Source organism: Cydia pomonella, chromosome 5 (genome assembly GCF_033807575.1).
Source record: "Cydia pomonella isolate Wapato2018A chromosome 5, ilCydPomo1, whole genome shotgun sequence".
NCBI classification, from domain to species: Eukaryota; Metazoa; Arthropoda; class Insecta; order Lepidoptera; family Tortricidae; genus Cydia; species Cydia pomonella.
The window spans coordinates 12,851,811-12,879,429 of record NC_084707.1 but is presented as its reverse complement, the minus strand read 5'-3'; the positions used below and the strand labels follow the sequence as shown (position 1 = coordinate 12,879,429).

The 27,619-nt window shown below is 34.5% G+C and overlaps 1 protein-coding gene across 2 annotated transcripts in view; it reads right to left on the bottom strand.

Annotated features, from left to right (window-relative positions):
- The window catches only part of LOC133517751 (homocysteine S-methyltransferase-like), a 76,764-nt gene that overhangs the window by 11,963 nt on the left and 37,182 nt on the right, over positions 1 to 27,619 (bottom strand). Inside the window, exons 1-5 of one of the 2 annotated variants that reach the window (XM_061851145.1) lie at positions 25,571 to 25,801; positions 9,679 to 9,877; positions 2,762 to 2,932; positions 1,490 to 1,590; positions 78 to 239 (exon numbers count right to left, since the gene is read on the bottom strand). In XM_061851145.1, coding sequence (XP_061707129.1) covers positions 78 to 239; positions 1,490 to 1,590; positions 2,762 to 2,932; positions 9,679 to 9,859 — 615 coding nt within the window. In that variant the 5' untranslated portion in view covers positions 9,860 to 9,877; positions 25,571 to 25,801. Of the gene's footprint in view, positions 1 to 77; positions 240 to 1,489; positions 1,591 to 2,761; positions 2,933 to 9,678; positions 9,878 to 25,570; positions 25,802 to 27,619 lie in introns of those variants that run through there. The other variant, XM_061851146.1, reaches the window with a different exon arrangement.

The following is a 27,619-nucleotide window of genomic DNA, read 5'->3' as shown; positions in this document are numbered from 1 at the left end:
TGAATAAGGGGGTAAATATTTACCATTCTAACACAGTTTTATTCATGTCAAACATGTAACTTGCAAACAAAAGGTACCTTGCAACTGAAGGCCAGCCAAGCTTTCATGTGGGGGTATTCGCGGAGCAGCTCGCAAAGCATCTCAGCCTCCTCTTGGCACGGGATGGTCTCAAGCGCAAGCAGATCGACTCCTGCGTCCACAAGCGCCTGAATGCGTGGTCGGTGCCATTCCCGCATTGTCTGTTAAATACAAATAGGTACATACTTATTCATGTACTATTGTCATTAGGCTGGAGTAGAGAGAAAAGCTCATTAAATTTAGAAAATGTAACGTGTAGCACTTCACGCAATAGCACTACGCCTTCAGAAGGCATATATATTATTTTAGCATAGGTACACCATTTTCCGACATCACGCGTAAGTTAAAATAACATATAAAGTAGATGCATAAAAAAACTGGCGTTTCCTATAGGAATTGCATATAGGAGAGTAATAAACTGTGTCCAATCAGTCCAAAAATGCTATCAATTTCATTTCGTTTGTACCTGGTTATGGTTGGTGACTGGTTGGTATGGTAGTACATAAATGAAACATGCCTGAAACTTTAATGCGACATAAAAATAAATTAATGTTGTAAATATTTTCGCTACATCATGTTTGTTACTGATGTTCATCCGTCTATCTCGGTACCTATCGTTAATTAACTGTCCGCGCCAGTCAAATGCCGGACCGGTTCAAAAAAGAGAGAAATGGTGAGGGACTTTTTCATATTGCCGATGTAAATTTTAATTTGCTTTACTTTACGGCTCTCTTTACGATTTAGCTGACGCTTTCAACCTTTATTAGGCTATGCATTCATGGCTTGGGGGTTCAGTAGGAACAATCTCAAGAATCTCCTTTTGTTGACAATAAAATTCAGGCTTGTCCCGGATTATTCTGAATGTGTATGAAATAAAAAGTAGTTTTGAAAATGATGTTACGAATATGCTCCATACAGATGTATATCATATCTATGCCTCCATCTACAGAACCATGGAATTTCTCTCGTGGCTTTAGTACTGTATACCCACTATACTTGTATAACTCTTACTGTATACTTGTATAACTCAAACTGAGGGGCATTCTAATTTTTAAAATAAGATATTGTTTTTATATTTCTCACAATGCGCCTCGCTCCAATACACAGGCTCGAACCTTGTTCATAACATAAATATGATTATTCGTGTTGAATCCTGAAATTTTACTTCGTAACTTAACTACTACAATAAAAATACTCATTAAGAGTTTACAACTTAGTCGGCGTGCTTCACATTTAACATTTAAGTTATTCGAAAGCTTTTCCTGATTTTGCCGCCCTAAAAGCATTCTATGACGCAGTAGAAGCTGAAAATGGCGATGCACTAATGAGCTACCTACTGTTGCGGTGAAGTTCGTCTTTTATTAATAGTTGACCTGATATCCCAGCAATATCGGGGCTAGGTTATTTTTACCTCCACTGATGTTGTATCCGCATAGCTGCCGTCGTACTCGGAGCCATCGTGTAAATGGGCCCCGTAAGGACCGACGGACCCCACTACCAGCGGCACGTGATCTAAATCAACAAGTACTCATTAACGGCATGACATAGCATTAACAAAGCGCAATAAGTGTCAACAGCTCGCTCTATTTCATCGCAAAGAGCTGTTATTCCGATGTCGGGCCGAACTCAGGCGAACATCTATCTGATACGACCAGTATGTGTGATATCCGATTGCGCATATGAGTTAAGGATCCCGCTGTCATAATAATTACTGGACATCCAAGGTGAAAGTTTGAAAGCGTTCAGAATACAGGAAAACTTGGCACTACCCTAATCCCATGACCCTCTGCAAACTGTAATTAAGGCATGCTTGCATCCGTCCTTTATGGAAGTTTGTCTCATAAAACCTTTGTTTTGAGTAAAACTCTTGCAATTAAATTGCCATGTTTTTGTGACAGACACGGGAATGTCGGCAATGATAAATCATTTCTACCCCCGTATTTTCCTTCGTAGGTAATAACATCTCTTAAAACATTCACAAATTGTTCGCTGTTACTTTGTTTATACTTTATTTTTCAAGTTTAAACATTTTCTCTTTCATTCGTGGATACCATTTTTACGATGGTTCTTTTCCTTGTTGCTCCTATAAATATGTATAGGTACGGCCAAGGAATTTAATTGCAGTACCATTTCGTACCTTGTCACAGTGACAATAGTTGAGGTCCCTAGCGACTTTCATATTGATTGTCACTGTGTCAAGGTACGATATGGTACGGAAATGAAATTCTTTGAATGTATCTGGCTTAATACTTTAAGTTCTCATAATGCGCCTTTTTAGTAAGCGTCGCAAGACACTAGGTTTCATTTACGCTATGGTGCAGCAGATGCCATCATGTGTGCACACTGATAGGGATTAATAAAAGAAACCTAACCGAATACGATGACCGGACAACATGGTACGTGTTTAAGAATACAAGATATGCTGACTTAGATCAAAGAGCATATAATCACTACGTTTTAACTTAGATGACCACAGTATTGTTTTTACCATTTTGCAAGAAATTTTGTAATTCCTGGAGGCAGAGTGTGGCACGTTAGCGAGCTCTACGGCGCATTCATAGTCCACGTCCACGCCCAAGTGATTTGCGAACCCGCCTATCAACGCCTGGCACGAGTTTATGGTGATAAAACTTGTAAGCATTAGCTTCATGTGCCTCTTGGATGGCCAGAGTATTATTCTTACCATTTTGTAAGAAGTTTTGGAATTCCTCGAGGTAGAGTGTGCGGGCACGTTTAGCGAGCTCAACGGCGCGCTCTATCAGCGCGTACGCCTGTTCCTCGTTAACGCCCAAATGCTCCACGAATCCGCCTATTGACGCCTGGTATGTGTTTGTGATGACCAGATCCGCTCCAGCTGAAAAAAAAAACATCATCATCATTTTGAGTGCTTTTGCGCACAACACCCTGTTCCCCCGCCTATTCTCATCCGTTTTTTCCTGATTGTTTCTAAATGAGCAAACTGAGTGGGCAGCGAGCATCCGTGTTAAATAGAACATATGCAAACGTATCCGAGAGGCCTCAGTGAACGCTGGAAGAACGCGGCAGAACGTTAGCCACTGAGGCTGTAACCAGACGAGTTTTACTTTAAGGAAGTCGTTTTAGTCAAGATTGTGGGAATTGGGTTCTATGATTGCCAATGGTTTGTGCTGAGGATGTATAGCTTTTGATAGATTTATATTGGCAGGTTAGTTATTATTCTTTATTTGAATTCGATGTCAGGTGAGATGTAAGAACTAGATATAAGTAAAAATATTTGTACACCGTAAATAGTTGTATTCACGGTAGAATATGAAAGCACTTGCAATAATTCTAATTTAAGATCAAATCAATGTACCATAATCTGACAAATAAATACATTTCGTTTCATTTCATTACTTATAAAATGAATATATCTGTAATCAAGCTCTGTTCTCCAAGGAAAGCGGTGCGTCATATAGCGGCCGTTTCCATACTCAATAATACGGATAAATATGGACGACTAGTATTTTGTATGGAGACGGCCGCTATATGAAGGCATTGCTATCCTAGAAAACCAGAGCTTTTACGTTGTGTTATTTATGTTAATTTGGTTTAGTAAAATAAATACCTATTCTGTGTTTTAGTACGTCGGACTATCATTTCAAGGAGGTAGCAAAGCTTGTAAATAAAGAAAGTAGCAAGATACCCACAAGTACCAAAATGAATAATACTGATAAAATAATTATACCCATTTTCAACGCCACCGATTACGCAAATTGTTTTGTCTATTTGTTAAAGTACCTATGGAAAACTTAATAATCAATTATTTTTCATATGATTAAGTATCGTATGATTGATTCCTTAATATTAATATCAGGGTGCTTAGCCAACGTGCCAATCGTTTACGCTCCGTAGCGAACGACACGCAACTATCACTGTCGCACTAATATGGAAGAGTGATAGAGAGAGAGAGAGAGAGAGAGAGAGAGAGAGAGAGAGAGAGAGAGAGATGACTACGCTACAGAGCGTTAACGATTGGCACGTTGGCTTGGCTAAGCATCCAGTTTAATTTGTTTTAAAAATGATATTTTAAATACCTACTACTTATTTTCTCCTTGATGCGGGTAATTTTAAAAACTACTGATACACTAACAACTTCGTTTGCCACATCTTTAACTGCCAACAATATTGATGCCTCCTTTTCTCAGATTATTTCCTGAGGGCCCGATTTGGAAAATCTCGCAAGTCTCATGTGACAGGGATCAAATCAATCCCATTGACCTCAGACTAAGTGGGTGCCTCGAATGATACAGTTCAGCATCGATGTGGTTCTGAACTACACAAAAAAAATGTTTACTGATCGCTGTGAACGACAATATCCATACAAAGTGAAGCATTTTCTTTGCACTTGACTTGAGTGTATTTTACTTAAATACCATATATCATAAATGTTCTTACCGTATCTTAATTAAAACAAATGAAACCCTATATTAATCTTGTGCGAATACACAAGCCTCCTGTCTAAAATAATCATACCGTATAAGTTTATATTAGTAAACTAACTCGATAAATATTAAACTTCTGCGAACTGTTAGTATTAACTGTGAGCAGGGTGCGGCTAAAAGGCGTAAACAGTTAAGTTAATATTATTTAAACTTAGTTACGCTTCAAGAGGCTCAGTAGTTAAGCAATAAAGAACTTATCGGCAAAAGGCCTCATGTCTGCTAGAAAATAATTATGTAAATAGAAGACGGCGCACGGCTTGCGAATGAAAACGTATTAGACAGACAAGGTGATTAATGGCAGCTACGGTCTGTAGCCGGGCTCGCTGAGCGGCTGCGGGCTGTGTTGCGCCTACTTATAGCTAAGTTTGGCCTCTTGCCTTTTCCCTCCTGTCTACTGTACACTATGCAAATGCGGGGCAGTTAGCAAATGTGGGAGAAACAGCGGCAAATCTTGGCAACTGTAACCAGCGTCAATCATAATAATCATTTGGAAACAGCTGGATAGTGCAACGCAAAGTGAGCTATAAGTTGTGGCCAAATAACAGTACTGCGCTTTTTTCGCATATTTTAATACTTCAATTTATAATTTGGTAAATTAATAGGTAGATAGGCTACTTTTAAAATATTACAGAACTCCTAAAAGTCGAGAAGTTATGTCGGCAAACATTAAAAATACATCCACATAAAATGTTGAAATGAAAATTCTGGCATAAAATCTTAAAATTTCACACAATAAGGGCCCATTTCATGTCTTTTTCATAATGATCACTACTATAGCATGTAGCAAAGCGAGGCAGTAGGCTGTCTCCCTCTGGGGAGTTATTTGCATGGAGACACTTTTCAGCTTTTCCTTATGAAAAGAAACGGTCCGTTTTGTGGCGAAGAAAAGCGCTTTCAGAGGACGATGACACGACGCGAGGTCGCACTCTCGCTGTTGGATACAAGAAATGACGAGCTAAAAGCGACCTAACGTGTAATTCGTCAAAACACGCATATGTATGTGAAAGCTTACTTGTTTGCGGGCTGTGTGCGGCGCAGAAATTCATTCAAACTTTGCCTTGGAATGTAGAACAACGCAATTACTTTCCAGTTCAAAGGGGTTAGTTGTGCGTGGCAGTGTCACGTTCAGGTATTGATACGTGATGTCATCGGGTTGACGAGATCGGTGCGAATACTACCTACGTAGGTATTCTGCAATTTGGGCCTTTGTACTTTGAAGTCTTTTGTTCCCAATCGACATTCTGATACGTGTTCCCACCGTGTTTCTCTCTAGATTGAGTTTGTAACATGGATTTTCAAGTTTTATTAAAACTTGGCTAAAGAGAAAAGTTTTTGTCTTATCTTAGTAAAGTTTGTAGCTGAATAAAAAAACACTTAGCTTAATTATTCCGACTACGCAGTGTTTAAATAACTAATAGATATGATTACTTAATTAGTTTACATTTTTGAGATCGGAAATAAATACAGGTTTAAATGTAAATATTTGGGACGAAATTCTTTTAGTTGTCTTGTTTTTTGTCCCCATAAAATGTGACGGAGTGAAGCTTTTTGTATGCGATGTGATTGTGTTTTAAATTTTTATCACGTAAAATATAATAGGTATACAGCTATAAATACATACATTAGAAGAAGATAGAAGACAGATACTAGCGTGACAAAGTAGTCAGAAACAAGAAAACGAAAAGAGTTTTGACCCGTCTAGGTATGTTCTACAGTCCATTTTTGCCCTGAATAAATCATGAATTCGGTTTAGGTACCTAGCTCAAATTGCGATAGTTATTAAAAAGAAATAAGTAACGGAATAGTTATAATGCCAGAAAAACTATTTCAGTGATTGCGAGCTCGGGATGTGGTGTAGCGTAAACTTCATTGTTAAACGAAACAGTATGCCATTATAAGAATTAGATCAGATATCCTACTACGAACGTCGAAAATCGAATCTGTCTATCTCTCTATCGCTCTTGTATATTTGAGTGATAGGGAGGAAGCTAACGAAGTTTCGATTGTCGATGTTCGCGGTAGATACGGTAACTAACACAGGAGTTCACGTCGTGCGTTAACAACTAAAACCTCCAACTTGGCTACGGCAAATGGAAGCCAAAGTAAACAGGAAATGCCAGGAACTATTTGTTGGTGTTTAATTAAACAGTATCAATGTATTAAAATACGGGCAGCGGAAGTCGTTGTATTTTTGTTTGGCATGCTTCTACTGGCATGTGTTTTTTTTTTCTTTTACTTATAATGTTTGATTACGTAAACCACACTCGTTTCATTATAAATATACGGCTGACAAAAGTCATGACTGCTTTATTGAAATCGCATGTACGACTCGTAATAACGACTAGGTAGATAGATACTATAGGTATTTAAAAGCGCGTGAAATTATAGTATAACTTTTTGATGTGCTAGATTTTTTGCCATGAAAGCCTCTATAGCATAAAGTCAAAATCTGTACATACAGCCTAAATTTAAGATACGATAATGTTTTAATTCACGTCTAAATAACAATTATCTCCTATATAGGTGTCTGAGGCTGAATTTGAACCCACAGGTGCACTAGGGCGTTACGAACGTTAGAACGTATATAATTAATTATAGAGGTGTTTCTACTTACAAATAATTAACTAACTATAATAATTATTAGCCTATTTGTAGGGTCTTCTACTCGCACTAATAAATGAACGATTAAGGGACTACCCCAATTTTTAAATAAAAAAACAATGTGCCCTAATTATGAACGATTTGGTCGTATAGTATAGATGCACCAGTATAAATGATAGTTTTCGGTATAAATACGGGAAAAAATATTATAAAATGGCCTTATAGTGTTTGAATTATAGTTTATAGACACGAATGATTCAAATCGCCCAAATAAAGCAATATGACTAAAAATTTAAATGTACATTTTATAGATCACTTACCAAAAAATATGAAACAATAAATCTGCGGACAACTGAGATCTTTTTTCTCAGTAGTTACCACCAAAATTGTGTTACTGTTCAATGCTAATAAAAATATCTAGATAAATGATATACTGCTTAATACATATAATATGTCGACTTGTGTTTCAGTGTATCGCTATTAAAGTGATAAAACATCAAATATTTTTATCGGTACTTAAAATTAAAATCCTTAAAGATAAATTAATATTTCATTTTATTTTATTTATTTTTTAATATTTTAGACCGCCTGTTGTCTGCCTCTATCAATAATTATTTGTTTTGCTTTAAGCTGTATCTTTTACTGAGGTGTGCGAATAAGTCTTCTATCTATCTATTTATATATATAAAATCTATATTTAAAAACCCATCAATGATTTTTTTTTTAATTTTCATTAAGTTATTTGTTTGTTTATATAGGTAAGTAATTTACAATTAATAAGAATATTTTTTTAATAAACTGTTTCAATTTCTACTTTACTTTTTAAATTTTTTATTTGTATCGGTAAAATTGTTTAAATATTTTTGATCAATTTATGAAACACCAATCGACGCATAGTTATTTGTAAAGCACTATCCAGGTATTTTTATTAGTAATGTACCTACACTAAAAACGTGTTGGTGGGATAAAAAATCACAGTTGTCGGAGAATTTATAAAAAGCACTTGAAAAAACTAGGCTTTGCCTAAAAGTTGAACGCCGTTCATCTTTAGGTTCGTTCGTACGCACAATACTGGAACCATATTGCAAATTTCCCATATAAGAATATAAAAAATAAAGTTGTGAATATCTTAAACATTACAAAAAATAGCCTTAAAATAAAATCTATACGAAGCAAAATCATCAATTACGTAAATAGGACTCCAAATTATGATCAAATCATTATAGTATTTTGTGCAACAGGTACATAATAAGGGTTCTTAAAATTTAAGGGCCGAAGTTACAAACCGAAATGAAGTTGAAATTTGTAAAGACAGGCCCGAGAATCTTAAACCTAGTTATGTACCTACCGTTACACACAATATTTTTTTAAGACAGCAAATACCCAAGATTATCGATAAAATCAAAATAAATAATAGCTTGTAGATCTTTGCCTAGTAGTCAGAATAAAAAAAAACAGTTGTATAATATTCCTAAGAACACTGCTTTTAGGATCCCACAGACAGGGGTGTCGGGGCCCGAAGGCCCCACGCGCCGCGCGTCGCGCTTCTTATGAAGTTAATTTCGATCTCACTAGCAGCATAAAAGTGCTGGAAAGAAAAATGAACTTTACTTTTCATCACGCCAACTGGTAAATGCCCTCTTGATTATTCAAAAACTAATGAGAACGTTGCATTTAATCCACATGTGGGGCAAAGTAATCAGCTGTAAATTTTGAGTTGCATCCTTGTGTTAGGTGCCAGAATTGACTTTTAAATGATGATTTAAAATTATATTTTTTTTATTACGTTCATTTGGATTTGATTTGGTTTAATTTTTTTGGTATTTCATAATTTTCCCCGCGTTGATGTGGTGAAAATTTTTGTGTTTCACTCGGAGGCGGTTTGTTTAACCCTCGCAACGCTTAAGACTCCACTTCTCGAACCACTCGCTACGCTTTGGTTCCGTTTTGGAATATTTCGCTCGCTCGGGTATCAATATTAGCACGAGCGCCGCAGAATCTGCATTGTAGTAAATAAACATCACAGAAATATTGCTGCAATATAAACCTAGTGGACCTACGGATGCTACACGTGTACACAAAAAATTCGCTAACTTGTTCCTAGCATAACCTGACCTTTACATTCGTAAATACAAAGTATCCACCTATACTTTTCCATTATACTGGCTACGTTGCAATAATTGTAACCGGTAAATTTGAAATATAGGTATTTTATAAATTTCACTTTTGCTAGTCATTTTTCTGACGTGTATCTACCTAATCTATTTCAAGTTATTTAACACAGAACTTTTATTTGTTACCGTTACGTTACTTACAACATTATTTGCCTATCAAATTGAATATAAAGCGAATAAATGCTGGGGGTTAGCATAGGTAAGTCACATTCTCACATTGCGGCTAAATGTCTCGCGCGAGAAAGATTTCACTTCTCTAGATTACCCTTAATATGTATTAGATTTGTTCGACCAAGTTTTAAAGTGCGGCATTTTTTGACTCCACCACTAATTGAAGATTGCCATTATTAACTTGACATTACCTCTCAAAAAGTCCAAATGCGCGTTGACGACCTCTTCGGGGTTGGTGTGGAGGAAGCGGGCGCTCCAGAGCGGGTCACCGTCGATCACGTGGCCCACGTGGCACGACAGTTGCGACGAGAAGCCCCCGTCCAGCACCACCACCTCCGGCGGGTCCACCAGCTCACCATTCGTTGGAGTCATCACTCGTGTGAGATAAAACTGTGATAAACAATAGGCAATGGTTATTTTTGATAAAAGACGAATTGAGGCTTCTACGGTACTATTTTGTTAAACGTACGAGTCATTTTGTAGTTACTATTATTGTGAGTATTAGAGCGTGAAATTGAAGAATTATAGACCAAAGATCATGAAGCGCATAAAACTCTCTAAAACGTATTATAGAGGTAAGTTATCGCTCGTAGCTTAAGCCAAACTTTGCAGTATATTACTGTTAAAAAGGAACTAAAACAAAACGTTCACGCTTCAAGTGAGAATGAACGCGAGCTTTAATCACTACAATAGATAAATAATAGTCGTAATCGCAAGGGATATTTACTTAACTCTCAATATCGAACATAAATCAAATATCTATTATAGGTAAATAATAGTTAAATTATGAAAAAAATCTCACGGGCACAAAAAATGAGCGGGGCAACCGCTCATTTCTAAAGCGAACGATGCAATTGCGAATTGCGAAATGAAATTCTAGGTTCTAACAATTCGCCACGGCTAGTAGACACATGACAAACGGAAAGTAATTTTTCAGACGCCTTTAAAGCAGGAATTGAAACGTTCATAGAACTTATACCTCTGCCGGGAAATAACTAGCAGTTTCAAAAGGGTTTAGGTAATAGCTTTTAGAAGGAAATAACTAAACGATAAAATAACCCGATAATGACCCTCCCCGGTCATTTGCTTGTTGTATCGAACAACGGAATATAAATGATATATTGAACCCTAACAAATATCGGTTATCATTCTTGTTCGAACAACCACTACATGGCCATTGTCCTTTGTATTGTATCTGTTAGGCGATTTGTCATTAAATAGGGAGTTTCTGATGAAATAAACGTGCCTACCTTTTCTCTGAAAGCATAATGCGCACAATATCATTAGGCCTGGGAAACGTAAAGGAAGAAGAAAACGCCCGTTGTTATTGACAACGGTTGCGAATAATTTAATGTACTAAGTAACGGGGGTATAGGTATCCGAGCTACCCTTTTACTTATTGAAGATTTTATTGAAATCTCAGAGCTCTGTTGATCGAACAAAGGGTTTACAGGATTACAAAAAAGCACTTTCGCTGTTCTGTTATAGTCAGGTAAGTATAGCTAACTTGCTACTGGTACAAAATATGAGCGGTCCTAGCAGTCGGTTCAAAAACATAAGTATCTACTTTTCTATACAGCTAGTATGGCTACTTGGTTACCTTTTTTTTATACTACGTCAGTGGCAAGCAAGCACACGGCCCGCCTGACAGTAAGCAGTCTCCGTAGCCTATGTACGCCTGCAACTCCAGAGGAGTTACAAGCGCGTTACCGACCCTAAACCCGCCTTCGAATATTTTTTATTACTTAAACAAATCTATACCATCCGCTATAGTTCTTCACCCGATGACGAGCGAGTGAAGAGTTGCAGGACATGGTAACTAGAATGCATGGATCTTTTGAAAGGACAGGAATGAAAATAAATATAAGAAAGAGGAAATTTTGATTGGTCAGGAAAGAGTGGAACAAGTGAAAGAGTTTGTGTATATGGGAACCTTGTTCACTAGGGACGGTAAGCATGATAAATACACTGAAAGGAGAGTAAATGCTGGAAATCGTGAAAATGGGGCACTTAACGCTTTTATGAGCAGTCAGAGCGTGTCGCAAAAAGCATACAAGCATCAGCAATACCAGGTCATCTTTCAACCCACTCATTCTCAGCCTACATTCATTGTCCAGGCAGACAATAAGAACTTCAGCGATAGTTTGATAAATTTATCATGTAGTTCACAATTTGAAATACGATATTGCAGAAAACAAGCTGTGGTACATGTAGTACGCTTGTACATTCATCATTTCTCAAATGATGCAATGCAAACTACTGTCTATGAGTAGATTAAACAGCCTCGCTGCCGCTACACATCCTTGCCTAACACTCTTTTGGATGTTAAACCACTCAGTGTACTACTATCCGTTTACTCTCACACAACGCTTTTTTATAGACAACAGAATGAGTAAAAATAAATATAAAAAAATCGGAAAATAATTACCTAATACATTTCTTTTCTCTTACGTGTTTGATTGGTTATAGTTATAATAATATTAATTGCAACGATATATTTATACTAAAAGTTTTATCTAGAAATATTGAATACGTCTAATTTTTGCATCTCGACTCGTTTTTATAAATGTGGGCATCTCAGTAGGATGATAAAACTAGTCAATTAAGTGTATTTCTGCAAAATATCATTAGTTTTTGAATAACACGATTTCCCGTTCATTTTCTTATTTCATTAAAATATACGAATTTTATTCGAATATCTCGTCAGAAAAAATCGAATATTCGAATACCTGATAGAATCGAATATTTGCAATCCCTAATTATACCTAACCGTTACGGTTATAACCGATTTGCATTCCCTACAGGGTGCCTCCGCGTTTGTAAAAGACTAGTACCTACCTAAACTAAATCTAAGCATAATTAATAATTATAATGGGTTCGTGGTATTATTGTAACAACAAAATTTTAACTAGGGAACAAATTAAATTATTTTATGAAATAATTTGTTTTTTTTTTTTAATTAGTCACACTATACAACTATATAACTCTATAAATTATGAACTGAAATAGATAACATACAGCAAAAAAACCGCCGCCGCCGCGTAAACTGAAGACGCGGGTTCGATTCCCGGCTCGGCCACCGGTGGACGTGGTCACTTTTTCTTTAGTGTATGGTATGTATTTCAGTTTAAAACAATTTTTGTCTTAAAACATTGAAAAACTGAAAATTGGAACTGTCTAAAAAAGAAAATTATAACAACATAAATTAATTGAAAAATGTTGAATAATATAGATTTTAATATACAATTGCCCGGCCGTTTCTCGTAGGTATATAGCTAACATCTCCATAGTTCTTGTATCAGATGATACAAGAGCAGTAACGTAACCTATGACACATTATTAAGTAGGTACCTTAAGGCGCAGTAGGTTCAGCCTACAGAGTTTTGAAAAATGAGATAATTGAAAAATCGAACCCCTTTTTTTTAGATCACAATACGCCAAAAATTTGATTAGTATTCATCGATTCGAAACCTATTTTTTTGATTTTCGCTTGATGGAAAAAAATCACGATCATGGATCTAAAACGCACAAATATCTGGAGCTACATAAAAAAACCGTGAATCATTCAAAACTGGCATTAAAAATATGTAACAATTTTTGCACAAAAGCTTAAAATATTAAAAGTTGCTGCACAACAGCAAAAACTGCACAATTTAATTTTTGATCGATATCCTAATTTTTTTTGTTGTAACTTACAAGAAATTAATATTCAAAAATCGGCGATTCTGAACACGCACGCTCACGCTCAGTGAGGGTGACAGAATAACCTGAACCCACGGAGCTTTAAGATGGAAGCACCTACATTAATTTTCTAATCAGCTTTCAGCTCATTGAATGCTTCATCAAGATGATTCAAGTCACCCTCCACTGTTTCGATATTCGTGTTTACCAACGCCTTTGAATTATAATTTAAATATTGTATGTACCTAGTAGGTGCTTAATGAATAGGGGCTAGACGCCAAAAATTGTACAGTCTGTTGTATATACCTATATATATATATATATATTAATTTACAATTACAAAACAACACATTTAGGTAGGTACAATCAGCATCAAAAACTTTGTAGCAACGAAAGTAGACTAAATATATGGTGTTCCGAACTAATTGGCCACTTTAACTGCTACTAAGTTTTAGACGCTGACTACTAACCTACCTAATTGTGTTGTTTTGTAATTGTAAATTAATATAGATATATATAGGTATACATATATTTATGGGCACTAAAATGAAGATAACTATTCTTTACCTATTTATTATTATTTTTGAAAATAATCGCTTCAAATATTGCAAAGAAAGATCGAAACCTTGAAATTGTATGTTGTGTTTTAAAGTGTTAAATAAAGTAAGCTTTGAAAACCTTTTAAATAAAAACGCAAGTGAACTACCTAATGAAAACAGCGAGAACTTAGTAGATACCAAACATTTAATACCCGTTTTCTTGGCATCTGTTCTGAGAAGCCACTAATAGGACATTTACATCGGCTGCCGTGCATCGGCTGGCATTGCCATGTATCAATGCTTATTGGAACATATTGATAAAGCCCGCTCGAACATGCACGGCAGCATTTAAGACAAAAGTGGAGGACGAAATCACTTTTTCATACAAACGTAGCCCTTATTTTACTCTCTGGATTCTACCATTATTAAAAATATTTAGAAACAATTTGTTGTATATCAATCACAGCTACGCTCTTATATTTGATTTATTTCGAAGCTTTGAATATTATAAGAGTTAGGGACATTTAAAAATTTGTATGAAATCTGTTTTTCGCTCCTAATTTTTACAAGAATAAGTAAAACAAAGAGGCATTGCAATGGTTAATATACATCAAATTATATGCAGATGTACACTAAGTAGGTAAGTATAATGGTTATTTCTTAGCTCGAACAACAAAGTGATTAACTAATGATTATTATAATTACACACACGATCTATTGTTAATTTTATCACAGCATTATCAAAGTTCTTCTAGGTATTGGTTATATACTTTATGACTGGTAACAGCAGACGGACGCTAAGTAAGTAAATGATAAATCTTTCTGACCTACCTATCAGAAACGTGACTTGACAACGAGAGTGGGGTCAGAATAAAGATCTGTGAGGATGTTCTTATCATTATAATACTATATAATACAAATAAGACTGCTTTGTAGGTATAATGCAGTTCCAATGTAACGACCTGATAACATTTTAACGTGCGTCAATACATAGGTATACACATACGTAATCTTCCCTTCCAAGCATATTGTGTAGTAAAATAAAAGCTGTTTTTTGCTTTTCAATACTAAAGTTCAGATTTGTTTTAAAATAACAGGATATATGACACCATATGAAGAACACAGTTTTTAATGAAGTAAACAGAAACCAATAACAGGCACTGGATGATAAGGTCTGCGGCCCTGAATGCGAATATTTATTCAACCGGTTATTAATCACAACTCTAAAGAATGGAGCGTTTAATATACTTACTTACCTGGCATCGGTTTCATGTTTAGGGATAGAGAAATAAGTAAGCTTAGAGTGTTCACCCCATACATAGATAAAAAGATATTTAAAGTAAGTTTTATACAAGATTAGCGAAATATTATTCATGATAAGATTTAAGTTAAGTAGGTACCTATTAAGTTTTAGCGAGTTTAAAACTTATTAATCGTAAGCTTTACCATACCTCCCATAAAACTTATTATTATTACTAACGACTTCGCCCGCGGGGATTTATTTCCTGAAACATACTTTTAACTCCTTTAACCCTAATAGGGGCTCAATTTTCAGAAGCACTGAATTTAGTTTTTGTTGGTAATTTCTAATATTATCTGTTTCTACTAATTTCAAGCCCCTACTGAAATCGTTCCCGTTGCGACGTTTCAACCCCTTTTAACCCTATACGCTGAAATTTATTTTGCCATTTTTTCAACTTCCTTTTCACCCCCTTAGGGGATGAATTTACTAAAATGCTGACAGAACTTTTCTTCTATTTAATACATTCTAACTTTTCACTAAGTGTCAAGTTTCTAGCTTACAAAAATAAAACTTGAATGTAATACAAACGTTCAACTCCTAAAAATGAGTTGAACGTTTTCAAAATCGCTTCTTATCTCTTGTAACTACACTTTATAAATACAACCTAGAATGCAAATTTCAACTTTCTATCTTTTGTAGTTCCGGCACTGCGATGATGAATCAGTCAGTCAGTCAGGATAAACGCATTTCTATACAAACTGGTATATAGATTTAGTAAGGAAATCCATGTATGGAGTGAGCACTCTAAGCTTACTTATTTATCTATGGTTACTTACTCTCGATTTTCACACGCCGTTTTAATTAAACGGGACGAGACTTAACCGCTTTTAATTTCGGAACACCCTTAACCCATAACACGTGAAATGTCGTTATGGTAATAAACAGGTACCTAGGTACGTGATTGAATCCATACTATTTTTAATAAGGTTTCATGGATTACGAACCCCATTCTAATGCAAATTATGTAGAATTTCTAAGGGGCTTTAAATTAATTCAATAAATTAGTTATTGTTTATCGCAAAATAAGTTTATATCATTAGTAGAGCGGTATCAAGTAAATTGCTAGCGATTTTGACTCTAAACTATGTTAACATGAGGGAGAATATTAGATATATTAACGTCAATATTATGCCTTTCAACGTTAGGCTTTGTATCTGCAAAATAAAGAGCTTTACCTATGCCTACTAAATTTCATTCTGTTATTTTAGAAGTTACAGGGGGGGGGGACACACATTTTTTCACTTTGGAAGTGTCTCTCGCGCAAACTATCCAGTTTAGAAAAAAATGATATTAAAAACCTAAATATCATTTTTGAAAACCAATCCATAGACACGTATGGGCTTGATGTTTTTTTTTTTTTAATTTTATGACGTATTAAAAAAACTAGTTACTAGATCTCGTTCAAACCAATTTTCGGTGGAAGTTTGCATGGCAATGTATATAATATATTTTTCTTAGATTTTTCATTCTGTTATTTTAGAAGTTACGGGGGGGGGGGGACACATTTTACCACTTTGGAAGTGTCTCTCGCGCAAACTATTCTGTTTAAAAAAATGATATTAGAAACCTCAATATCATTTTTAAAGACCTATCCCACACGTATGGGTTTGATGAAAAAAGATTTTTTGAGTTCCAGTTCTAAGTATGGGGAACCCCCAAAATTTATTGTTTTTTTCTTATTTTGTGTAAAAATCTGAATGCGGTTCATAGAGTACGTCTACTTACCAAGTTTGAACAGTATAGCTCTTATAGTTTCGGAAAAAAGTGGCTGTAACATAAACGGACAGACAGACGGACATGACGAATCTATAAGGGTTCAGTTTTTTTCCATTTGGCTACGGAACCCTAAAAAGGTAAGTATTCAAAATTAAATAGTAGGTATAGTGTAAAGATAAAGCCATCTAAAGCAACAATTACAAAAAATATGTTACAAGTAGAAATATACAGAAGAATGTAAATAGAAGTAATTTAAAATCATAATAAATTATCGTCAGGTGACAACCAAAACTCACTAATTACTGACACGGGTTTAGAGCCATAGTGAACCGTGCGAGTACCAACATAAGGTTATTTTTTGTTTAATTATTTTTTTGCAATTAGCGAGTTTTGGTTATCACAGTCTCGCCTTACATTATACTCAATCTAGTTCTGGATAGCAATGTTATGCTACCATTCCAAATTTGAAAAAGTATCATGAATAGCCGGTAATTGTTTCCAAATTTGCCAGAAGAGAGAATGAATGATTCAGCCTTTGCCGCTCTTGGGGACTTCTTAAATTCGGAATGGCGAATGACACAAAAATGTGAAGGACACTCTAATTAAACATAAATCACTACACGAAAAACTCGGGAGCTCGGCGTAAAAGCCGTCGAGGCGTTTTTACTGCTTAAGAAATATTGTTTTCGTTGATAACGATATTTTAAGCGTCTCGACATCCCACCTGGGTGCGAGGGTGTTAAAATGAATTACCGTCGACACGACGCCGAAACCCGAAAACAATGACTCCCATACGCAACTATGACAATATAAAGCAATATTAACATGGTTTACGCTTCTTGTTTGTAAGTTTATAGAATGACATAGAGGCCAATTCGAAAGTACTTTTTGAAATTAAAATGATGTCATTTAGTTATCATTCGCGTGTGCATTTCGCTCGTACTTATCCGTATTGGTGCGAGTGAGATGCACGGGTGAATAAGAACAAAATTATATCATCTTGATTTGAGGAGATTTTAAACACCTAACTTTTATAATAACCGAAAAAATTAAACGATTTATTAGGTAGGCAGACAGTGTCTGCTGGCGTTCTGGGGAAAGTCAGGAAATAACAAACATTAATGTTATTATTTTTACATTAAGAGAAAAGGGATATAGGTATAGACGTCACTTGATTAATTTTTCAATTTATTATTATTATACAACGTGTTTTTTTAACTGCGTGAATTTCAAGGGTACATTCCTCAGCTTAAATTAAGTGATTTTCTCAAAGGTACCGGTGGGTATACTAATGAACTCCATTTTGGAGATAATCAATAATTTATTTTTACCTGATTAGGCCCCTACGAGCGCGTACATACATTTGCCTTAGGTCCTGTTTACATATTGATTAGTGTTTATACATTTGCTACTAAACGCAAGTATCTCGCATCTCGGGCGCACGATGTTCCTAATGTCATTGATAGGTCATAGTTTTCAGTTTTTTGGGTGTTGATATAATGCCCGTATTAGAACAATGGAGCATTTAATTACTTTGATATATATATAAATGTTCGATTTAACTATGCCGTGTAGTTTCCTTAAGACACGGGGCTTTCTCTCTCTCACTCAGCGTAAGCGTGAGCGAGATGATTGTGCGTGCTCGGGGCCGCGAATATCATGTCTGCGAAAATTTAGTTTGCTTTAAGTTTTAATAAAAAAAGTAATAGCTGAAATCAAAAATGAATTTTTAGAAGCAATTTTCATATTTTTAACAAATTGGACATAGGTATTGTGATATTTATTCTTTCGAGGGAAAGTAAAAAAAAAAACAGGATTCGAATCGATGAACTCACTATCTAGAGAAAATCCTCAAGTATGCTAATAAATTTTTGGCAACCGTATTGTAATCTACTCCTATGGCACCCCGAAACTAACAGAGTTAAAAAAAAAACGGAGTATTCATTAACAAATATATACTTACAGTCTATAGGTGTACCCACCTTTTAACGGAGATAGTTAGTAAGAATTTATTATGGTCAGCTGGGTCTGAATTATTTTCGTTGTTTTGTTTCTGACTACTCTGTCACGCTTGAATTTGTCTTCTATCAAATAGATAAAAAAAGTAGAGTGCTATTGCATGTCTTTCTAGCTGCAGATTACACCTTACGTGAGAAAAATTAAAAAAAAAATCATTTAAGCTACACTCCGTTTTTTGGGGAGAGAAAAAACAAGACGACGAAAAGGATTTTGACCCAGCTATGGTCGTCTGGTTATAGGCTTGGCTGCATTAAACCGATTTGTACTATGTTAATTAAGTAAAAATATAAACTTTTTTATGACCAAAACTCAGCTACCTTCTACTAGACGATTGGTACTTCTACTTCTGTACGAACCGCCTGCGATATATAAATGGCTGTGTTATTTATTACTGTTTTCAGGTCAATTTTGATTTAGCTATGATATACTTACTTAAAACTTTTCATCATTATGAAATGTCGATACTTTATCGATAAGCGCACAACATCCGTGGCCCTTTTGTATACAGGTACAAGGTACAATACTACAATACCGGTAAGTTTTTATGTAGGTATATCGTACCGTAACTGACTTTGCCTATGTCTTTAATACAACATTGTTTTAAAAGTGCAAAAACAGCGTCTTTAAAATTGTGTGAAATAAATACAAATACTTTCAACTTTTTATTTCTTTTAAAAAATAATTAAGGAGAAAAGGTAGTTTTTGATATTAAGTTTCTTAAGGTTCGAGTGACGCTTGATAATTGATTATTTTACTTTGTTTCCTCGCATGTTTGGAGAAAAGCACTATGGAATATCCACGGCGGGAATAGCAATTCGTGTAAGTATTCGTCTCATTTTATTCGGACTTAGTTCCACTTAGTTCACGTCGTCTGAAAAAATCGCTTATTCACGAATTGCCGTTTCACGTCCTCTGCAATAATGTACCGTTTATCCTTTTTGAAGTCTGTTTTCTTTTTTGTTACCATATTTTTTTTATATACGCAGTATCTATGATTTTAACGGAATACGTTCCTGCATTCTCGTGTCGCTGGGGACCTAAGGAGTGCCGGTGCTTATATGCCGTTCAAACCACATTTATTATTATAATGTTCTATTCATTTCTGGTACCTATATACTTTGCAAGTAGGCCATAGTTTATATAAGAAGCGAGGTCAAAAGGAGTGGATTTCTTTGTTAGCGCTAAAAGTATAAAACTATGATTTAAATTAAACCACACTTGCTCTTAAAGGCTGTTATTACATGCAGGCAATTTTTGATACTCGAAACCGACGGCAAGTGGTCAAAAATATTCGCATATGCCCAAATTTTTGCATGAACTTTATATACTTGTATAGGTACGTAAATTTGACTTCATTCGACATCCCGTACTCAGTACCCCCATGATTTTCCCCACTGCCACTGATAAGATGTGTAGGAGAGTATGGCTCCCGTCAACACTATTCCCATTACTAGGCATTTACAATCTACTATAGAATTGAAGTGAGAATTGAATACGAGTGATTTTCAATTTCTAACGCTCACATTTCATAAATAGCATTTCATTGTTTCCTACAAATACAAATTTGCGAGCTAATTAACTTTAGTCTTTATTTTGTAAATTTAGTAATAATAAACTTTGTTTAGTATTTATTAATAATGGAACAATTACGTTATATATATTCCAGACCAAAAAATATGGAGACGCGTTTGTCAATAAAAAAACTGTGATTTTCATGCCATGTATTTTTATACTATTCATTGACAAATTAGAAAACAGAATAGTCAAAAATATAACAGAACATTTTAAGAGTAGGTATTTAACTCAAATTTTGCATACGATAATTGCCTGTTCGACATGTTGTAAGACAATTAAGAAGGGCGGTGTGCTTTTTTATAATACATCCTAATATAATACACAATATCCTAACATAATGATAAATACACTCTAATGTGTATATTTTGTGGCATTATTTTGGCCTTTGGTGTAGGTAAGACCCTACAACTTTTAAGATAAGTGCCGTACACCGAGGTGAATAGAGATAGCTGGGGTGAATAGGGATAAAACTTAAAATGTGATTTATCTGATATTTTCTTGAAAAATGCCCACGCAAATTGTAACATACACAATCTTATTATTTTCAATTCAATTCTATCATTTACTTATAAAATTAGAAGTTTACACGTCATATCATTACATTACTATTATACATATACAATCGAATAATACAATTTGTGTAGATATTTTATCAAGAAATTGTCAGATAAATCACATTTTAAGTTTTGCCCTATACACCCCAGCCATCCCAATTCACCCCGGTGTACCCGGTTGACGGTACATAATTTTTTTTAAATTATATAATTAAATATTGAAATCGCCCTGTGATAAATAAAAATGCCATTTTCTATGACTCATAAAAATTACTCGCCAATGGACTAGACAATTTATTGCACGTTATGTTAAAATATTTCTAAGCTTACCTACTTAGCATGTTTCGCAAGTACCTACCTATTACATTTTCGTTTAAGATTTTATTCATGTAATAGAGTTTGAACGCATAAAATACTACGTTTAATATTACTATATTTTTCTTAATTAGATGTGAGTCGCGACTCCGGCGCTTGGGATTCGGTCTGGATCATTTCTCCTCCTCTCTTCTTCCGGGAGATAAATTTTAAATAACGAAATAATCCCTAAAACTTAAGGTTGTACATGCCTTACACCCGAGTTCATAGATCCTGAGATGGTATTCCTGGACCGTGCGTTATTTTTCAATCTCGCTTCTTGCGTGATTACAAGCGTGGGGTTCCCGCGGTATTTTATTTTTTTTCTTTTTATTTTTATTAGACATATGTCTGGCTTGCTGTGTAAAGTTTTGGCAATAATCAATATAGCGGTAGGTACTAAATAAAATTAAGTTAAATAAAAATTACAAATTCAGTTGTGTTATTGGTAATTGTAATTTTCGTTAGCTTTTTTTAACTACTTTATAATTAACAATTGTTTATCAAAACGCGAGTATGCCATAACCATTTGAAAATAATATTTTTTGACAAGACACAAACATCAATATTTATTGTTTTAAAAGCTAGTAACATAGTAAGTACAAAGGTCAAGAACATCAATGACTTCTGATTGACTTGATTTTAGAAACTCATGATAGTATAATTCTTAAGAAAACAAACAATAAAATAAACAAACAAAAAAAGAAAATATTCAGCTTTATGCGTTATATAAAGAGCGTTGATTCCCATGCGAAATTCTTTAAATATCAGGATCCCACTGGATTGAAAATATTTTTTTCCGCAGATACCGAGATTGAATATAGAATGCGGGATTGGCAGCCCTATTCATATCATTACCCGCCGGGAATAAAAATACACCGACAAAGACGGAATAGTCACAGCATTCATACTTTTTATTGCCGATGTAACGATATATTATGTTACTTACGGTATGAGGTTCTTCAAAAAGGAGTGTACAGATTTTTAAAGGGTCGGCAACGCGCATGTAACGCCTCTGGAATACTATTATCTAAAAATCACTTTTTTGTATGGGGGCTCCCAAATCCCTTAAATATTTATTTAATTCTATTTTAAGTATTTGTTATTATAGCGGTAATAAAAATGCATAAACTGTAGAAATTTCAACTGCTATCGGGGTTCATGAGATACAGCCTGGTGACAGACGGACGGACGGACGGACGGACAGCGGAGTCTCAGTAATAGGGTCCCGTTTGACCCTTTGGGTACGGAACCTTAAAAATATTACTAGTATTATTAAAGAGGTGAGAGGAGATACTTAGTTATTAAATCTCGTATAAAAGAGGGCAAAAATTTAAAAGGAAATGAAATTACGGATTAAAACTTACAGCTTATTTAATAGACAAAATTGTAGTAATACAATCAAACTAAAAATTGCTTGTCTTACCGCTTCGATCGCCTTATATTGGCCCTTGTTTAGCAAGTCAGACCAATAAATTGCCCGAATAAAAATAGTTGTTTTATATTCCAAAATTTAGTACGGTAAACCAATTTAACGATTTTATTACCCGAGAATGTAATACCGAGTGCCATTTCTCTGTCGCTATCCGGTCGTTCACCTAAACAAAATTGCGAGTTTCATATATTTAGTTTCTTCACGTGTTAATCTAGTGGCTGTGGCGTATAAACAGTGATATGCCTAAGAATAAGACGATATATTTTATCACTTTATTTTTCTCGTAAAAATATAAATGAGCAACAACTGATATACGACATACATAGATAGGGTTGTCATACGTCCCGTATCAGTTCCGAATACAGTTGTTACATAGTGTAAAAAAAAAACATAAGTTTAAGTTAGCGTAAGTTACTTATAAGAATTGCCATGCCCTTAAAGGGTCATGTTTCAAACTTTTATTTCATAAGAACTTAAGTAAGCAAATAAACAACTACTACTTCTAATAATTATTATGGCAACCCTATAAATAAATAGTTTACGTGTAAGGAGTTATCTTAGGATATTGTTGCTTACCGTGGGACTTAGTCAATTTGTATAAGAATGTCCCTATAATATTTATTTACTATTAACCGACTGCAATTTCATAGGAGGAGGTCCTGTATACGGTTGTGGCATTTTTTTATTGTTATTATAAAAAGAAGCTATAAGGATTTTAGTTACAATACCCGGTATACAAATTAATAAATAGTTATTTGTTTTACAAGAGGGCAAAGTTGTTGTTCAAGCCCTCGTGCTAATATTTGTTTTCAAGGCACGAGGGTTATACAAACTTTGCCACGAGATAAACAAAAATTTCCACCACACCTACACGAGGAAAATATTATCTGTAAAACATTACAAATCAAATCCACATGAACACAATTAAATATTTATCATTGACCATCAGGCGAGCCGTATAGTTGTTTGCCACCGACGTAGTATTAAAAAAAATTAAAATCGTCACTTAAAAGTCAATTCCACCGGCCAAAATGAGGAAACAACTCAAAATTTGCATCTAATTACTTTTGTCACTCTTGTGGGTAAAATGCAACTTTCTTATCAGTTTTTGAAGTATCAAGAGAGCCATTACCAGCTGGTGTGGTGAAAACAGAGTAACAGTATATATAATTCAGTTTTTTTGCACCTCCTAATTAGTTAAATTATGAGTTTTATTTGTCCACTACCTACAGCTTGTCTGGAAGATATCGCTCTGTAACGATAAGGCCGCCTATTGTTTACCTCTATCTTCATGTATTATGTGTTTTGCCATGAACGTTTATTTGGGGTTTTGCAATAAAAAGGATTTTTATTGTATTGTTATTCTATTTGTAAGGCATGCTATAAAATTTTAGAAACAATATCTTTGCAACACAATATCAAAATGATGTAGACGTCTACAGTAGAGTTTGTTGATACTGTCGGCGTATGATGGTCGCGGTTAACAACATTAATTTATGGTAATGATTTAATGACAGCGTAGCGCGATGTAAAAATAAATAAATACATATTAAAGGACAATTTTACGCTGATCGATCTAGACCCACAGAAAGCTCAGTGCGGCTTATGATGTGGGTAATAGTAGACGACGATATATTTCATATACATTTATATATACATACTACATACATATACATAAGATTAGGGTTAGCTAACATAGAAATAAAAACACGAAAAACACAGTTACAGAGTAAATTAAATACAACAAAGGCGAACTTATCCCTGTATGGGATCTCTTCCAGTTAACCTTTGAGGAAATGAGTAAAACAGAAGTAACGGTGAATGACTGACAAACACAAACAAAAGTGTACAATCACTGAAACTAATGAAATGCACGTTTTGAATACACATTGATACAAATATACATAGATAGAAAAATAACCATAAATTAATATATATAACAATAATACATGAATAAAAATAAATAAATATTCAATATATAATATAAATAGATATGAATTCGAACCAGAAAAGTAAAGGACATTAAAAAAGTAGAAATACTCAATGGAACTAGGAAGTCGTAACCAAAGTATCGGAAAGCCACAATTTTTTAAGCTTCTCCTTGAGTGATGCTACAGTATATATATACTTATAGAAAACATCCATAACCCGGGACCAAACATTTGTGATAAACACACAAATAAATGCCCTTACCAGGATTCGAACCCGGGACCTGGTTCGTAGGCAGGGTCACTACCGACTAGGCTAATAAGGATAGGAGTCCGTAAATATTGTTTATATTAACATGGTATCTAAAATTAAAAAAATATTTAATTTAAATACTCAGTTTGTAGCCAACTCATTTTAGAAATCGAGTAATAAATTATCAATTTATTTAGAAATGTAATTAACACGTGCGAACACAGTCGCCAATGAGCGAATACTTGGTTGGCAACGAAACATGTTAACCCGTGAATAAATTAGACAACCACTGAGCAAACTATCAAGTTAAATATGTGAAGATGGCTGATAAATAATCAATACATAAATCTGTACATAATAATATAAACACATTATACCACAGAAAAACACAACTAAAAATGTTTCTAGCTCTACTAAATAAATAAATAAACTCTGTTAGATATGCTACAAAAAGCACACAAATGAAAACTACTTATTGAAAACGACAAAATAAATCAAAATATATATTCAACCGATAGATTATTTACGGATGACCTTAAAGAAATCAATACTTAATAATTATTCAAATTGATATCGAACTCCGAATAACAATGTGAGCTACAACAATACCAATATATTTATTTGATTACTAAATCGTTATATAAACGACTTCTTACTTTTACTTTTGAAACATGACGAAACTTTTCTAATACATACATCCAAATATAAAACAAAATAAGTACTTACGTATAAATCTGAACCTTTTTTCTAAGCGAATATTTGATTGAAATATTTAAATGTGTCTATGTTTACTAGAGAGTCAACAAGGCGAGGCGAGGCGCAGACAAACACTATCGCAAACACACGCGTATCGCACGTTTGTACCGGCGGATCCACGCACAAGGTTAATCTACGTTTATTTCTGGACAAAATACAACATGAGTTTTAATATTACTACTGGCGACCACTCAGTTCGAAGATCGTTCAATGATTGAATATGAAAGATTTAGCAACAACAATCGGTATTAACATAATGAATAAATCATTATTTAACAAGGTTGTGTCAACAAGCTTAATGGCAACTCATAGTCCTTAAGACGATAGTGGAAGACCCGGGAGAAATCGTTTATTCATACAAACGTAGTCCTCAATTTCCTCTCTAGATATTAAGAACATTGAAAATATTTTGGCACAATTTGTTGCATATCAACTACAGCTTTTGCCCTTACGTTTGATTTTTTCGATTTTTTAAATTATTATAAGATTTAAGAGCATTTTAAAATGTGTATGAAATCGCTCCTAATTTTTAGAGACCCTACTCAAAAATCTAAAAAAAAATCAAATTATGTAAAAATATTTTCCATGATATCAATATCCAGAGTAAAATGTGGACTAGGTTTGTATGGAGAAACGGTCATCTCCTCTACTCTTAACGTCATGTGAAACATTTTTTCTACTCGTCGACTGTAATGGTTGAATTAAGATTTCGTATACCAAATTATAATTGCGTACTTTTGATGTATAGGCTCCCACTCAACTATAAGATTCATTTCGATACGCTGTAGTCAACTATAAAAAAAACGTGCCCCGCGCTCCCACAGAAAAGATTAAACCGGCGCGGGGTGCGGTGTTCGGGGCACGGGGCGCGGGGTCGCGAGGAGTCGCGCGTTTATGTATTTTGACTGACATTTTTGTCTACTGAGATACTTGCCTATTTTCATTAATTATTTAGGTCCTATAGTAAAAAAAGCGGCCAAGTGCGAGTCGGACTCGCCCATGAAGGGTTCCGTACCATTTATGACGTATTAAAAATAAACTACTTACTAGATTTCGTTCAAACCAATTTTCGGTGTACATTTGTATGGTAATGGACATCATATTTTTTTTTAGTTTTATCATTCTGTTATTTTAGAAGTTACAGGGGGGGGACACATTTTACCACTTTGGAAGTGTCTCTCGCACAAACTATTCAGTTTAGAAAAAAATGATATTAGAAACCTCAATATTATTTTTGAAGACCTATCCATAAATAGGTACTCCACACGTATGGGTTTGATGAAAAAAATGTTGAGTTTCAGTTCTAAGTATGGAGAAACCCCAAAATTTACTGTTTTTTTTTGTATACAATAGTGATATATTCAAGCTTTTCAATCTCATACCTCACTTAGGCAACTCAAGTCAGGTCGTACAGTCAAGTACCTAAATGTGATTTACTTACAGATGAAATTAAAATAGAGATCGCGTTATATTATTATGTTAATTTAATTAATTGATTTCATATTAGTTTTAATTGAAATCTTCCTTTTGATTTGTTTTATACTCGTATGCTTATGTACCTACCTACTACTTGTTGTTAATATCCCATAATTCCAAATATAATTTAATGTTTAGATTTATTGTCTATTCCTGCAATTTTTTTTAAATAAACTAGTACTGGGTACGAAAAAATGATAATTTGTATATTTCTGTTTCGCTAGAATTTCAAATAAAATTAAATCATATTATAAGTTCGTCATCTCAGTACCTTTTGAAATTGTAAAAAAGGTTATAAGTAACTTTAGGTAGAAAAAAGTATAAATTTAGCTTTTATAATGTAGTTTTTATTCAAAAAATTTTTTACCGTTAATAAAACGTTGATTCTTACTTCTATATACTCAGCTAATTTATTTATTATTTTTTCCCCGATAAGTCTGTAATTGTACCACTAGGCGCAATACATTGCGATGGCAGCTCGTTCGAGAGGAGATAGATATGTATTAATAGAGTTATCAGCAGAGCAACACACTGTTGGGTGGC